General features: G+C 48.5%; 1 protein-coding gene across 1 annotated transcript; it reads left to right on the top strand.

Moving 5' to 3' along the window:
* ankrd46b (ankyrin repeat domain 46b) lies at nucleotides 1–5774 on the top strand. The gene is made up of 4 exons (XM_018733440.2): nucleotides 1–94; nucleotides 2432–2774; nucleotides 3222–3380; nucleotides 4937–5774. Exons 2-4 carry the CDS (start codon nucleotides 2464–2466, stop codon nucleotides 5151–5153), a joined length of 687 nt encoding a protein of 228 aa, XP_018588956.1. The 5' UTR covers nucleotides 1–94; nucleotides 2432–2463; the 3' UTR covers nucleotides 5154–5774.
* Nucleotides 5775–15960: the final 10186 nt, after the last annotated feature.

The raw sequence follows: 15960 nt of genomic DNA, 5'->3' as shown, positions 1-15960 counted from the left end.
GCCAAAAACAACAACACGACAGTACCAGTTAGCGTCTGAGGGAGAGAAGGGGGCAGAATCTCTTTTTTTCCCTGGTTTAGAACAACATAAACAGGTAATTCTGTGCAAAACTAATGAAACTGTTTCATTTTCGACTGCATTTGGCGATGTCAACGAGTCGAGTTGGTAATTCTGTCCGGACAGAAATGATTAGATACTAGATTATAGAAGCGTGAGGAGATTTCGGCAGCGACGGATCGATCGTCATCATCGTTCGATGGCGCTAACCCGCTCCGCTGTTACCTAACAGTGCTAACCTCTTTGTTAACCCGTGTAACACTGCTAACCTGTTGTGTTACTTGTATTAAACAGGCCCGGCGTAACTGAAGACGTACCGAACGAGGTTTTTTAGCGCTTCGCTTGTCCCCTGGCAGAAGCTGGGTGTGTGAATTTTTGAGTTCGTGTCCGTGAAAGTCAGAAAGAAGCACACACACAGTTTTTTTTTTTTTTTGTTTTAGAAAAATAATCTCGTCGACGTCGTGTGTTCCAGAAACGCGACGAAGGCGAATTTCTCTGTTGCGCGGCTGTCTGCGCGCGCGAGTCTCTGTGTTGTTGTCGCCGTGAGCTTTGATCATAATCCGCACAGGATAGATCTGTTATTTCTCGCTATGAGTTCCTGAAGCGTTTTTAGTGCGTAGTTTCTCTTGAGTTGTGAAGTCTGGTGCTGGCTGTGCCGCGTGATCTGCGCGCGTGTGTGTGTGTCTGTATATTGTAATTGTGGTATTTTTTGGGGGGCGTGAGGGGGGTCATTATCTGCACGCGCAGGTCTGCATGATGACGCAGCTCAATAGTAGGTTTTCACCACACAACCTAATGCTGAACGTGGGTGTCACCAGCCTGCTGAACATCATCATGTCTTGCTGGTCGTCATGTTTTGTGTTTTTACATTACTTCAAGTTCATGTAGCATTTTCTGGTGGTTACAGCTGCAGCCTTTGAACCCAAAGTTTGCAAGTTCAGTTCCCACCTCCAGCTGTGTTACTCTTTAGCAAGGTACTTACCCTAAACTGTTCCAGTAAAATTACCCAGCTGTATAAATGGGTAAATAATTGTAAGGTAGGGGGTGCGGTGGCGCAGTGGGTTGGACCGCAGTCCTGCTCTGCGGTGGGTCTGGGGTTCAAGTCCCGCTTGGGGTGCCTTGCGGCGGACTGGCGTCCCGTCCTGGGTGTGTCCCCTTCCCCCTCCGGCCTTACGCCCTGTGTTGCCGGGTAGGCTCCGGTTCCCCGTGACCCTGTAAGGGACAAGCGGTTCTGAAAATGTGTGTGTGTAATTGTAAGGTGCTTTGGAGAAAGGCATCAGCTAAATGAATAAATGTAAATGTAGCTGATGCTTTTCTCCAAAATGACTTCCAACGAACTCTATGTAGTGTTATAAGCCCACACACCTTATTCACCGAGGTGACTTACCCTGCTAAATCCACTACTTGCACTGGGTCACTCATCCTTACATCAGTGGAACACACTCTGGATGACTTAGTCACCAATCAGTCTGAACAGCATGTCTTTGGACTGTGGGAAGAAACCAGAGCACACCCACACAGGCACGGGGAAAACTTGCAAACTCCACACAGATGGAGCGGGGGTTGAACCCACATCCTCTCTGAGGTAGCAGCACTACCTGCTGTTGCACGGTGCTGTCTGTGTTTTTGTCACTCGTGTCATCGTGTTTTTGAGTTACTGGTTTGAGCCATGTGGAAATCCTGTCTTCTGGAAAGCCTCCGTGTACAGCGGCATTAATCAGCTGTTTCCAGAAGCTCAGTTATTGAATTCTACGTTACCTTCGCCCGTGAAGGAATCTAGTGGTCTTTGTGTGGAATGCAGCAACTGTTTTCAAATTATATGTAACTTGTCTCTTTTTGAATCTTGGGTGGTGAAAATGGCATGGAATTTGGGCAGGATATACATGGTGCTTTTGATAAAGCATCTGTCCAGAAACTGAATGTTGAATGAAAAGTGTCGGTCGTCATGCAACCTGCTGCAGCGGACCTCAGTAACTTCACCAGAATTACTGCATTTGCTGGGTTTATAGATCTGCGCTGTAATTTTAAAAAGTCCTTTTTTCTTAATATCTTTAGAAAACAGTACCTGTAAGAGAGGCAGCATGGTGGCACAGCAGGTACTGGTTCTTTGTAACTCCTGGAATGTGGGTTTGGATGTGGGTTTGAATCCAGCTCAGTCTGTGTGGAATTTTCATGGCTTCCCATGTGTCCACTCCAACGTGTTAAGTACGGCTCACTCTTCGTTTCTGGGATAGACTCAGGACCACTGTGACCCTCATTGGACAAAGGTTTAGTGAAAATGGAGGAAATAAATGAAGTGCCTTTGTAATGTAAGTAGTGTGAAAAGGGTCTGAAACTAAAATCTAGCTAAATGGCTCCCCTCTCCCTTTCGCAGGTACCCTGGACTTTTCAGAGACCCACTCAGACATGTCGTATGTCTTCATCAACGACTCATCGCAATGCAGCGTGCCGCTGCTGCAGTCTTGCATCGACGGGGATCTGGGCTACGCCAAACGCCTGCTAGAGAGTGGCTGTGACCCCAATATCCGTGATAGCCGGGGCCGCACAGGTCTGCACCTGGCTGCTGCCCGTGGCAATGTGGAGATCTGCCGCTTCCTGCACAAATTTGGTGCTGACCTCCTGGCTACAGACTACCAAGGCAACACTGCACTGCACCTGTGTGGCCACGTGGACACGATTCAGTTTCTGGTGTCCAACGGACTCAAAATTGACATATGGTGAGTAGTGTAGTCTGTGTGGGGGGTGGGGGGGGTGGTGGATTAAGGGGTACCAGGTTTATGACAAGATTTTGGCATGTTTGTGCTGCACGAGTGATCGGGTTATGCTGGTTTACGGTAGCAGGAGTCTTAAAAGGACCACAGCGTGTAAATATTGACTTATCTTTGCTGCTTAAATGTCAAATGCCAAAGTTCTTCGGTTTGTCCCGGTTAATATAATTAATGTTAGTATGTAAAACTTAGACGTTTTGTTGGTTGATATCATATGAATTCTTTGGAAACGAATGTGTAGAACTTAATCTCACATTTTTCTATTCATGATGAATGGGTATGTTTTTACAAACTGCTTCAGCTTCTATAGCCTTGTCTCCATTTTTTTGGTGACATTTTTCTTTGAACTTTGTTCCTGTTGTTCAGAGATTGACACATTTCTTGTGTTTTGCTCAGTAACCACAATGGGTCCACACCACTAGTGCTGGCAAAGAGACGAGGGGTAAACAAAGATGCCATTCGCCTGCTTGAGAGCCTGGAGGAGCAGGAGGTCAAAGGTTTCAACCGAGGAGCGCACTCCAAACTGGAGACCATGCAGATGGCAGAGAGCGAGAGGTGAGAGTCGGTTGTAGGCATGTCAAATGCAGCCTGCTGCAGATAGCCCCCATCTAATGAGTTGGTTTCTGAGGGTCTTTCCTAAGTTATCTAACTAAAACCTAATTCTCAATCTCTCATGTAAACTATTTCATGGCTTAAATGCATGAGATGGCAGAGCCCCTGCCACATGGACTCCAAATGTAAGGCTGGTGCAGGTTTGGACATGGACTCAAAGCCAGCTCAGTCTGCGTAGAGTTTGCATGTTCTCCCTGTGTTTTTGTGGGTTTCCTCCTACAGTCCAAAGACATGTGCTTTAGCTGAACTGATGACTGTAAATTGCCTTTCGTGTGGTTGTGTGTGAGTGACTGACTGTGTGCAACATATATTATCTTTTTGAAATCGTTCTACAATATGACTTAGAATTGCTAGTGAATGCTGATTTAAGGAATGACCAGAAGTTGAGACATAAAATAAAATGGTTAACTTGGAAGCTGTGCTCAATATTCAGAGTCACATCTGCTGACTATTTAAATAGCAGTATCCATAGTAACCAGTTTCCTACACAGGAATTTCACTGGTTACTGATCTACAAGAGAAAGTCTGCAGAAGTTAAACGGGACTAGCTTAACACCCTGTGTGTCCACATCACAGGAAAGTAGCTGTTCGTAGGGAAGCTGTACTGCAGGTGGAAAGTGTAGGGATGGGCGAATAGCTCAGAAATAATGTAGGCATCAGAAGCACTTAGTCATGCATTTGATTCTTTAGCTGTAGCTAGATGCCAGTGATCTCCTCCATTTGTACACGCCACCGTTCAATAAGTATATACTGTAAGAATGCTGCTGTGCTGTGATGATGGGGGCAAAGTCATCAGTGTTGCATCTGAACTTGTCATGAATGCCGTAGTTCCCACAAGGGTGTTGGAGTGTGTTGTATGTTGCTCAGCTGACATAAAAGCTTTCTTTGACAGGGGATTTTAAATCCTATCTTACACAATCTGATGAGGCAGCCAGAAGTTAAACCCGTGCAAGAAATGATTTTCAAAAGGTTATGCTATGTATTGCATAGATTTGATTTGAATCTTCAAAATTCTCTACAATAATTTAGTTTTAGTGTGTGTGTTGCTGGGGGTACGGTGGCGGAGCAGGTTTGCCCGGGTCCCACTCTCTGGTAGGTCTGGGGTTTGAGTCCCGCTTAGGGTGCCTTGTGGCAGACTGGCATCCCACCCTAGGTGTGTGTCCCCTCCCCTTCCAGCCTTAACGCCCTGTGTTGCTGGGTTAGGCTCTGGCTCACCACCACCCTGCTCGGGACGAGCACCTTCAGCCTGTGTGTGTGTGTGTTGCCATGCATAGTTTATTTTAACGTGTTATCTAGTGACTGAAGGACCCAGATTTGAATCACACTTGACCAAGGTACTTGCCTTCAGCTGATGGAGCAAAAAAGGTCCATCTCTGTACATGGAGTCAATGATTTTAGAAAACCATTTAGCAAATCAATAAATATTAACAGTTTGGACAGGCTTTGTTCTGTTTGTGTTTGTCTGTTTCTTGCTGTGACACTTTCACTTGTTCACACAGTGCCATGGAGAGCCATTCCTTGCTCAACCCAAACCTGCAGAACAGCGAAGGTGTGTTATCCAGTTTTCGTACAACTTGGCAGGAGTTTGTGGAGGACCTGGGCTTCTGGAGAGTTCTGCTCCTGCTGGTGGTCATCGCCCTGCTTTCCCTGGGCATCGCTTACTATGTCAGCGGAGTGCTACCTTTTGCTGCCAACCAGCTGGAGTTGGTGCACTGAGGCAGGGGAGGGGGGTTACTGGGTCTGTGACAGGAGGGAACCGGGTGTGAGGTATTGTACACAGCGATTGTATTGCCTACAGGCACCAAGCTGTAAGTCATAGGGTTGCATAGTTGGCTTTCTTTTAGAAAAGCATGATCGACTTTGGAAGTTCTCAACCTCCCGCACCTCTCCCCTGACCTTATGACACTTTTAGATGGAATCTTAGCACGGGGTGATGGTACATCATGTCCACGAGTAGGAAGCAGTGTAATCCTGAAACCTGCGTGGCTTCCTGCTGTGAGTTTTCTCACTAGGACCAAGGTGTCATGTAACCAAACCCACGTCTGTCATTCCCCTGTGTTCTAACACTGGCCAGACTGAAGGCAGTTTGTCTCACCTGTCAGCATTAATGGGTCTTTTCATATATAAAACCTCATCCTCTTACAAATTCGTATTTATTCTTTTGACTGTTTGACAGCCTAATTCTAAATACGTTTCTGACATGGTAAGATCAGATCTAACACAGGTAAATGTTTGTTTCATTGTTGTGTAGAAAACATTTTGTTACATTAATGAAGTGTTCTTTCTTGTAACCTGTTAAGAGGATAAAGTGGCTAAATTAATTTTTTTTTTTTTTTTTTTTTTTTTTTTTTTTGGGGGGGGGGGGCTATGTCCTTTGGATAAAGTAGGATTTCTGTGTCTTAGTATTCAGTTGTTTCCCAGTTGTAAATTTTTTGTGTTCTGCCTTCTTCCCATGGTTTATTTTTTTCCTTTACATTTAAAAAAGCAGATATGCAATTGACAGTTTAGCCTCAAGTGAGTGGTTAGGGGATCAACTTTAACTGTCATTTTTCATCTCAGTGTCTTCACACTCTGCAGTTTTACTACTATTTGCATGCAGTTGGATTAAACATAAAAGGGTTATATCAGGTATACATTACTGTATATGCAGACTACAGCATGTGCCACACACACAGTTTCCAGCCACACATGCAACCTGAAGACATACAGTCAGTTTCCATTGGTGTTTGCATTAATTGTATGTATTCTGACAACAAGTGGATTGTATTCAGCATCCATTTTTATTTAGGCTTCTATCAGTAAGTACTATCCATAATATTTGTTCCAAGAATTCCTTATTTTTTAGTGCTTTAGGGTTGCAATTATATTAAAGTTATGACTTCTGTAAATCGTACATTATTTTGTTGTGAACATAGGTTTGCTTAACTTTTTTTGACTGTGTTAATATGCTTAAAGATTTCATTGTTCATGAAACTGTGTATTGAATATTTTTATCAAATATCACCCATTACCCAGTTTTTTTCAAAAAGGTTCTTTTTCCATATCTATGCTATTCTTGCAAAATATAACTAGCAGTACCTCCATTTACCACGTGGTGGAGCTGTGTGTCTATATTCATCCTAATTTTGTGCTGCAGATGCAGGTTTACGTTGTATGTAGCATCAGGGTGGAACAGGGCTTGGGCTGTCCACTGCATCCAACTCCTAGGGCTGGAAGGAGAGCTTTGCATCAGAGACCCCCCATGCTGTAGGACCATCATAACAGTACACAGCCACTGAATGTGGAGGCCTTGAGTTACACATGTTCACATCCTGATGTGTAACTCAACAATCATGAGTTACACATGAGGAAGTGAACATATAAAATAAGGTGGTGCTGCCCATTGCTGTTGTACAGCTGCGCTAGAACTCTCTGTGTAAGTATGTATCGCGTATTACATGTCCATAAATACCCTGACGTGGGCTAAAAGAATGACATGAATTGAAATTCCCACTTTTGCTGAAGTTGGTCAAGGTACTTTCTCTGAATTGATAGTAAGTAAAAATGATTCAGCTGCACAAATGGGTAAAAAATATAAATTGCTTATCGTAAGTCTCTGCAGAACTGTCAAATAAATTAATGAAATGAATATCCAAACAATCGGGACGCGGTGGTGCGGCGGATTTGGCCGGGTCCTGCTCTCGGTGGGTCTGGGGTTTGAGTCCTTCTTGGGGCGTCCCATCCTGGGTGTGTCCTCTCCCCCTCCAGCCTTGCGTCCTGTGTTGCCAGGTTAGGCTCCGGCTCACCACGACCCCGCTTGGGACAAGCGACTTCAGCCCCTGTGTGTGTGTGTGTGTGGGTGTGTGTGTGTGTGATATCCAACTGCAAGTTGCAGAAATGACTTATCTGATGCTTTAAAGCTTCTGTTATAGTAAATAACTGTAGCGCAGCTGCTTAGTATTTATGAGAGGGTGGCTGCAGTACCCCTGCAGTAATAATTTTATTTGATTTACAAATATATAAATATTTGTATATAATATAACATTAGGATGTGCCCCCAAACTGTTCCTGTGCCTACTCTGATTGTAACCCTGGGCCAAGCATCAGCACTGCCCTGGCTCCTCCATGTCTCCCGGGGGCCTGGCGGGAGGGGGGGGCCCACGCTCTGTCTGGTATTGATCTGTCTAGGAAAATAGTGCCCAATCCTGGATCTCTAAAAGCCTTGGAAAAAAAAAAACTCCATTAATGGAGAGACAGAAGCGTAGCACTGAGGTCTCTGATGGCCCTTTGGGGAGTCGCTCACCGAGCGTGTCGTAAATAAATACACAATGTAAATCACGGTAGGAATTAAAATTCGTTGTACCCCACACCTAAACGTACGGACGCGCCACACCCGTAGCTTTGCGGCTGTAGCCTAAAGAACAATACTGCTGTCATCCGTACAGAAGAAGCCAAAGTGGTCAGGCCTACCTGACACATCCTGCCTCGGGACGGCTTTATTACCTCCTATAAAAATATTATACTGATCCTGTCATGCTGATGCTAATTATACTGACACATCTCACATTTTCCCTCATTTATGCCGTAACTATCTCATTGGAGTTGTTCAGAATAATGTTCTTGATAAAAAATTAATTTTCCTTCCTGGGATTTGAGCAGCTGCTGCTTGGACTTTAAATGATCGCTGACCAGACCTGCTGCTCCCCCCACCGTCCGCTGTCTACCGTGTGCTGGGCTTTGGGTGTCCTGGGGCAACTTTCTCCTACCAGTTGACGTCGCCATCTACTGGCTGCGTTTGGTTGCTGGAAAGAGACGCGGCCTCATCAACGCCGACGAGATGAATAGAGAGGAGCTGCCGCGGTGGGATCCGTTTGTCCTGCGAAAAGGGTCGTTGTGTGTCGGAAGTACGAAGGGTGAAGGAGCTTGGACTTCGAGGGAGTTTTTGGCAGCCAAGCAGAAGGGGCAGGTCTGGGAGGGGGGATCCCACTGAGGAACAATGCAATGTAATTAATGGTTCTACAGCAGGACGTTTGGCAGAACCAAGTGAAACTGGAATAACGAGGGTGTTTGGAGGGGTTGCGGGTGCAGGAGGACCCCCCTCTGTCAACACTAACAGGCTCCGTTCGCTCGTGCTCATTAGCGCTCGTCGACAGGCTCTGGCGCTGGGCCGCGGCCCAAACTGTAAAAGTGAAAAGAGCCGCGAGGCGCGTCCTCGTAAGCGTAACTCCGCGTCCCGTTCCCGTCTACAGTATCGGGGCCGAGCATACGATAATACGCACACGGTCTCCGACAACAGGATCCGCTGAAGCTGAATTGCGGTAAGAAAGTGTGTTGTTTTGTACAATTACTATAGTGACATTCTGCAACCACAGTGCACAACTGGAGTATCAGCCAAGTAAACTGTGTAATACTGTGTGAATATGAAGATTTATTTGTCCAGCAGGGTCACGGTGGTTCAGCGCCTATCCTCCTCAGACAGGAGGGCATTCGCACGCACTATGGGCCGAGCCAACGAGCCCGACAAACCACATGTCTTGGGACTGGAATGCCACGCCCCAACACACACCATGTGAGCTATGAAGCACCAGCGCCACCCGCTGCACCACTGTGCCGCCCATAATACAAACCATATGGTAACCTTTCATAGGGGGTGCGGTGGTGCAGTGGGTTGGACCGCAGTCCTGCTCTCCGGTGGGTCTGGGGTTCGAGTCCCGCTTGGGGTGCCTTGTGACGGACTGGCGTCCCGTCCTGGGTGCGTCCCCTTCCCCCTCCGGCCTTACGCCCTGTGTTGCCGGGTAGGCTCCGGTTCCCCGTGACCCTGTAAGGGACGAGCGGTTCTGAAAATGTGTGTGTGTGTGTGTGTGTGTGTGTGTGTGTGTGTGTGTGTGTGTGTGTGGTAACCTTTCAGGGACATGTGGCTCTATATTATAGCCAGAGAGTCTACTGACTAATGTCTACTACTGTTGATCTCAGAGATGCAGACAGCAGTCACAGCTCCTGCTTTCACACACACACACACACTCGCACACTCAGCAGGACTGCTTAATGTCCCGATGTCCTTCCGCCAGCCATCCCTGGGTGACGTCACACACTCCCTGCCGCAGACAGTGCTGTGCCAGTGCTGTGTGTGAGTCCCTGACAGTGAGCAGATGTCCCCCAGAGAGCGCTGCAGAGTGTGTGACGGAGACGCAGACAAGCATTCTTAACCAACCGGCTACTCTGAAATGACCCGTCCGTCTGTAGCCCTGCGATAAGTATTAAAACAGTTACGCACAGTTTAGCCCTCATCTTGGTCACTCCTTACGTCACAGGTGTCGATGTCACTTCACATCCGTCGCCGGACCCCCAGCAGCCCTGCATGCCGACCGACAAGCCCTTAACGTGTCCTCTCTGCCGAGACACCATCCCATCTCCCCCACCTGTAAGAGCCGGGCAGGTGTGACGGAATCCACTGATACACTCAAGCACCACTAGGGGGCGTGTTACTAAGGTGTAACACAAGGCAGCCAAAGCAAGGAAAAGTCCTCTTTTTAATAATACTTTAATATATTTTTTTCCTCCATATTTGCCTGTCTTTGAAAAATGATCGCAGTCCCTTTTGAACCGAAGCCACGGCTGCAGTCGCCCCACTCCCCTCCGCCCCAGGTGAGTGACCGCTTCGGGATCGGTGCCGTTTCTCTGCAAAGCGGCAGTGAGGGACCAGCGTCCCGATTGGCCAACGATGACATCACAGGCTGAGCAGCGCCGCCGTGACGCCCTCGTGCCTCTGACCCCGACTGCTGTGGCATCTGTGTGGCACCAGAGCAGCCCGAAGGCTGGGAGGAGGAGGGGTGTTTAACGGACCTTGACACACACATTCTTACTCACTGGGGATTTCGGTGAAACGGCCACGCACATCGTGCCACGCCCATCCGCCAAAGGTCCCGACTGACGTGACGCGGGGGAGCAGGACACGACCCCTCCGGGCTCTTCGGAATCACAAGACCCATCACACTCGTGCACCAATCAGATCTGTCCCGGAGTGCAGCGGTATCCACCCCACGTACGAGATGCTACTTTCCAAGAAAAAGTCGCCTTAAACTCCATGAATGCCTTAGGGCCCAAAAAAATGAAAACTTGTTAACCGAGATCATTGACAACGGCGGGAGAGAAGGCAACGTCACGAGTTTCCGTGTGAATTCTCCCAAAGGAATTTTTTTTCCAAACATTTAAAACACATTTTGCATGCGGTTCTTCATGTTCATCGTGACTATAATCATTTTTCTCACATATATTAATGTTTCAGTCAAGAACAGCAGGTTATGTGCCTTCGGAGATATTAAAACTGAGAATAACTTTGTTAGGTTGTGCTTTCATAACCAGCACGTTAACAGTAAGTTTGTCCCTGTCTGTATGTGCAATTATTTTTGGCAACAGACCCTCATTATAATTTTTCCTGCTTAAATTAATGCAAGGCCCTGATTTACCAGGATTCAGTTTACAAGCAGTTTTCTGCCACGCTTTGTTGCTAGTAAAACACAGTAAGCGTACTTTTTTACAGATGGGTCTTTTCACTGCTCTTGTGCTCCGCCGCCGAGCGAAAAGCAGTCGCTTCTTCCACCTCAAGGTGCAGTGAAGAGTGTTGAAGAAGCGGATGAGCAGTTTGGGGTCTTTGATTTATATGTGGTCTTTGACTACCGCGTCCCCAGAAGCAGAGAGCGGTCCTGTTGATGTAGTGCGGCTTTCCTGCGGAGAGCGGCCCATCAGGTCTCCGCGGGGACCAGATGTGGGGACCCCCCCCCCCCATCCCCCGCCGCCCACGCAGATTGATGTCGCCCAGCGAAACGATCACTGGAGGCGCTAGTCACTCTCGATGGGTTTTGCCAGACGTTTGCTGATCGATACCTGCAGCGCTGTCAGCACGCCGCGTTTCAGCAGAATGAGCAGTCCTCCACAGGCACGGGGGGGGCTGGGGGTCGGGAATGTTTCACGGCGTTTGACATATGTGTTATTGGATTCCCCCCCCCCACCGCCATGGATTCTGCAGAGGGGTTTCTGTCTAGTGTCCAATTTCACACTTGGGGGAGCGGCTTGGAGACGAGGGTCAGGCCTGAGTCGAGAGCGGCCACGCTTCCGCCGACGCCGCGGGAAAAACGGGGGGGGGTGGAGTACTTCACCTTCAGACACGCGCCGCTGCTTCTTCAGGACACACTCCAGGGTGCGACTCGCTGAGCACAGGCAGACTACACCCCCCACCCCCACTGCCCGTACCTCCTCGAGATCCGTGCCGCAAGGTCCAGCAGGGCAATCGATCGATTGCAAAGGATCACGTGGGAGAACCTCACCTGAAAAAGAACGTGTTCTCCGGAGGCTCGTGCACGAATACGGGGGGGATTAGTGCTGTCATAACGGAGACGCGTGACAAAGACCTGCCCTGGGCTCATCGGGCCCGAGCGTCACGTGCAACACGGTGATGGAAGGCATCGCTGGGATGTGGGATGTCGAAGGCGCAGCGAGAGCGAGAAGCCCGTGATAAACAACGAGTCCCTCGAACCGCAGCGCTCGGCACACAAGGTGCAGGGAGCGTGTTTCAGTGTCGCCGTCCAGGCGTCTCGTGGGCATGAAGCAAATGGGTAAACTGATGGTCATGCAGCGCAGGGTCGCTCTCCCACCACCGCGGCGCACACACACACACACACACACACACACACACACACACACACACACACACACACACTCTTTGGTAGGTCCTCTCCATGGTGTGACGGCCTCATGCATCACTCAGCAGCTCAGGCGGGAGAGGTGAAGGTGGCGGGGGCTGGAGGATGGCGCAAAGCCTCAGCATTCCTTCGCACCATTACTCAACCGCCCCAGAACCGTGGAACGGTGTGACCCGGTCGCACACGCTGAAGATCATGTCTGACGGCTCGCTTCCCGCGCCGACCTTCCACTCGGACCTCGGCTGGCACCACGACGCCGTGTCTCGCCGCCGGTCCCGCCGCATAGCCCTGACTTTTGATCTACTCCCTCCACACCCCAGAGACGGTCTCGGGTAGCGGGACACCCTCCCCTACTGGAACGACCGTAGCTCGCAGAACATACACCATCATCTAGCTCACGCCTTATATTTCGATACATAAGTCATTCTAGAACTTTCTAGCACGGAAACCCAAGCCTCCACCTGGGTCTTTGAGTAATAGACCGAATAAGCTTTTCATCACTGGCAACTGTCCTCTAAATAAATCCGGGGTATGGTCTCGCACACTATGTTTACCCTCTGACTGTAAATGCTGGTTATCATCTTTTACCGTAGTATTTCATAATTTGCATTACTTTCCACTGCAGTCCATCCATGTTGCATTTGACTTGTCCAGCAGGCAGCAAACTTTCTTCTCTTCATCTGCAAAAACAGGGCGATGTCACAAATCCAAGCAGCCCCAGTTCCGTCCTCGAGAACATTCTGGAACCGCACCCACTTTACTCGCTTACTCCGCTGCTTTAAGTGTGACGTTTTTGTGGCGGGTGGACAGCCGAAGGAGGAGCCGTATCGGTGCACCGAACCCACGGCTGCTTTGTTCTCCTGCACGAGCGTGACGAGAGATCAAAGGGTGGAGGACTGGACTCGACGCCACTTTCCTGTCCGTCCCCCTTGGTGCTTTTGTCCCCGTTCGCAAGTCCAGCGCCGTCATGGATGGGTACGGTTACGTTGCACCCGCAGTTATCCACACGCTGGCGCAGGAGAGCTGGGCTGGAGCCAGCGGTCAGTGGGCATAGAGTTCACCTCCACCCGTCTCTCCATATATACCACTCCCTATATACACCCACCCTCTCTCTCCATATACACCAACTCCTCCGCTTCTCTCTCCCTATACACTTCCATCCTACTTTCTCCTTTCCTGATGCCTCCACCACCCCGTACCTCTCTTTCTCCCTATTTGGTGGTAGCAAGTGCCATAGTGGTTGGAGCTGCTGCTTCTGAAATGGACTTTGGAGGTTTGATCCCCACCTCCTGCTGTAGTACCCTTGAGCAAGGTACTTACCCTGAATTGCTCCAGTAAAAATGACCCAGCTGTATAAATGGGTAAATCATTATAAATTGCTTTGGAGGAAAGCATCACCTCTATGATTAAATGTAAACTTCTCTCTCTTTCTCCACATATACCTCCACTTCTCTCTCCCTGTACACCTCCATCCTACTGTCTCTCCTTATACACCTCCACTCCTTTCTTCCCATCTCTCCTTCTCCCTAAAAACCTCACCCAGGTCTCTCCTTATACAGTCCCACTTTGTAATGAATTTTCTGATTTGAGTCGCCCCAAAGACTTGTTTCTGAAGGTTTTGAAATACTACCTCTTTACTACGGGAAAAGCAAGTGTGCAGGGCAGGATGGGGGGAGTGCGGTGCAGCGGACGGACATCTGTTACATCTGTTATGGCCACTCGCGCACACACACTCCGAGTTGCTCAGAGATGAATGGAGAAGGAGGTTTTGGCCAACGCTCAGCACCTGAGAGACCTTGCTGCTGCCCCGTGCTGGTAAAGTAACCCCACTGTGTGATGTAATGAACCCGAATATGAACAAAAGTAGTCGGTTCAGGTTCTGGCTAAGGACTGTGTACGTACTGCTAGGTTTGGGTTTTCTCTTACCGCTCGTCATAGCGAGAGACAGTAGAGCGTGACGGCAGAGACAGCAGTGTGTGAATTGTGAAAATCACCTCCAGCATTTTCTTGCCAAATATTTTTATTCCACCCTTAAATAAGAGTTTGTTACAGTGCGGTTGTTTGTTGTGAAAAGATTTTTTTTTTTTTTACGGTTTGTGTATGTGTGTGTGTGTCTTTGTGGTAATACAAGCCACTGTAGCTCCAGGTGCAGGAAGGCGATGGTTGAGGAAGGGGCTGGTACGCACTCCCCCCGTGTGAGTTGCAGAAGCCCTGCCTTTGTGCTGCTGCCAGGGGCTTTGCTCCCCCCCCCACCCCACCCCACCCCCACCCCCCATTTGGACAGGGGGTTGTGACAGCGAGAGTGAGAGACTGCTCTCCCAGTGTGGAACAGCAACACTGGAGCTTTTAAAAATCCAGGCCCAAGATCTGTGCTCTCGTGCAGATGTGCACTATGGTACGAGGGATTTTAATGTTCCTGTCCCGCAAAACGTTTTGGTCCGATCATAGCCATGCACTCTGGGAGACGGGGCTCGATCCTTGATGTGGAAATAATTTTGTACCTATTCTCAGAGCTTCTTTAGTGTGCTTAAGGTTTTGTGTCCAGGGAACGTGGCCTAGGAAGCATCGCTGGGTTAAACACCGTCATCCCTCTCACTGCCTAACACGCAGGCGAAAGGAGGTGAGCGGAGCAGAATGTGATCTTCTCCAGCAGCCCATCATACCCAGGAGAAGTGGAGTCATGCTAACAAATTTGCAGAGCGAGGATCATCTTGTCCACAGATGAACCGGATGTTTGCAGCTGTTTCTCACCAGCAGAGGGCGCAGTAATCAAGGAATTAGACACATGACCAAGCATGTACCTTCTGTACCTTCAAGTCCCTTTGGGTGGATTACTGTAGGGGCCAAGAAAAGGTACACAGGGCATTTTTAGCAAAGCTGCTAAAAACATAAGATACGTAATCAAGCTGAAATTATCCAAAAATGTAGCCTTGTAAATGGTTAAGAAAGTGCGTGTTAAGGTGATGTCCTGGTTAGGGCTGTCCTTTTGTAATTTTGAAGTCCCCGGTGTTAAGTCCCCTACCTGCTGTACCCTTGATCAAGGTGCTTATACTGAATTGATGCAGTAGGAATATTTTGCTGTATATGTGAGATGAGTAAATAATTATACATTTGCTTGTTTATCATAATGATTGTAAGCTAAACAGTGTCAGATAAATAAATGTTTATAATAAAAATTTGTCAAAAGCATAATAAATACAGGGCCACACAGCACCGTGAGTGGTGTGATTCGATCCCTGCTCAGGCTGTGTGGAGTTTGAATGTTCTCTGTGTGCTCTGGTTTCTTCCCACAGTCCAAAGACATGCAGTTCAGGTGGATTGGAGACGCCAAAGTTTGTTTGTGTGTGTGTGTGTGTGTGTGTGTGTGTGTGTGTGTGTGTGTGTGTGTTACAGCCTTGAGGCAAATGCTTCCAGGATGGGCTCCGGACCCTGCTCAAGGCAAGCAGTTATTGATATTAAATGGATGGGTGGGTGGATGGAAGGACGGACAGATGGATGGATGGATCTGTGGATGGGTAAACAATACATACAATTGTTTATGTAAAAATAGTGTAATAAGTTTTAAATACAGTGATAGGCTGAGTTGAGTACATTTAAAGCGGGATGTCCCTTTAAGGCGGCCTGGGGGTGTGGCCGTGTCGCAACGGCCTCTCGTCCGTGATTCGTCGGGGGGTGTGGCCACATCGCCGAGGCCACACCCACTCTTCCCGGCGTCTGTGAACACGGAGATGGACTGGGACTCGAACCGTCAGACGGCCGCAGTGAGGTGTGAGGATGAACTTGCGCGGAGCGTGAGGAGCGTCAGACACTCCCGGCATATTAATTTCATTTTAGGATCAGAGAAT

This window comes from Scleropages formosus, chromosome 13 (genome assembly GCF_900964775.1).
Source record: "Scleropages formosus chromosome 13, fSclFor1.1, whole genome shotgun sequence".
Classification (NCBI taxonomy): domain Eukaryota; kingdom Metazoa; phylum Chordata; class Actinopteri; order Osteoglossiformes; family Osteoglossidae; genus Scleropages; species Scleropages formosus.
Note: the sequence above shows the minus strand (reverse complement) of the source record. Positions and strands in the feature narration are given on the sequence as shown.

Bases quoted from the DNA above. Each gene is read 5' to 3' on its own strand.
- ankrd46b (XM_018733440.2), top strand. From the start codon at position 2,464: ATGTCGTATGTCTTCATCAACGACTCATCGCAATGCAGCGTGCCGCTG. The intron at 2,775-3,221 runs GTGAGTAGTGTA...TGTTTTGCTCAG, and splicing joins GGACTCAAAATTGACATATG to TAACCACAATGGGTCCACAC. The intron at 3,381-4,936 runs GTGAGAGTCGGT...TTGTTCACACAG, and splicing joins CAGATGGCAGAGAGCGAGAG to TGCCATGGAGAGCCATTCCT.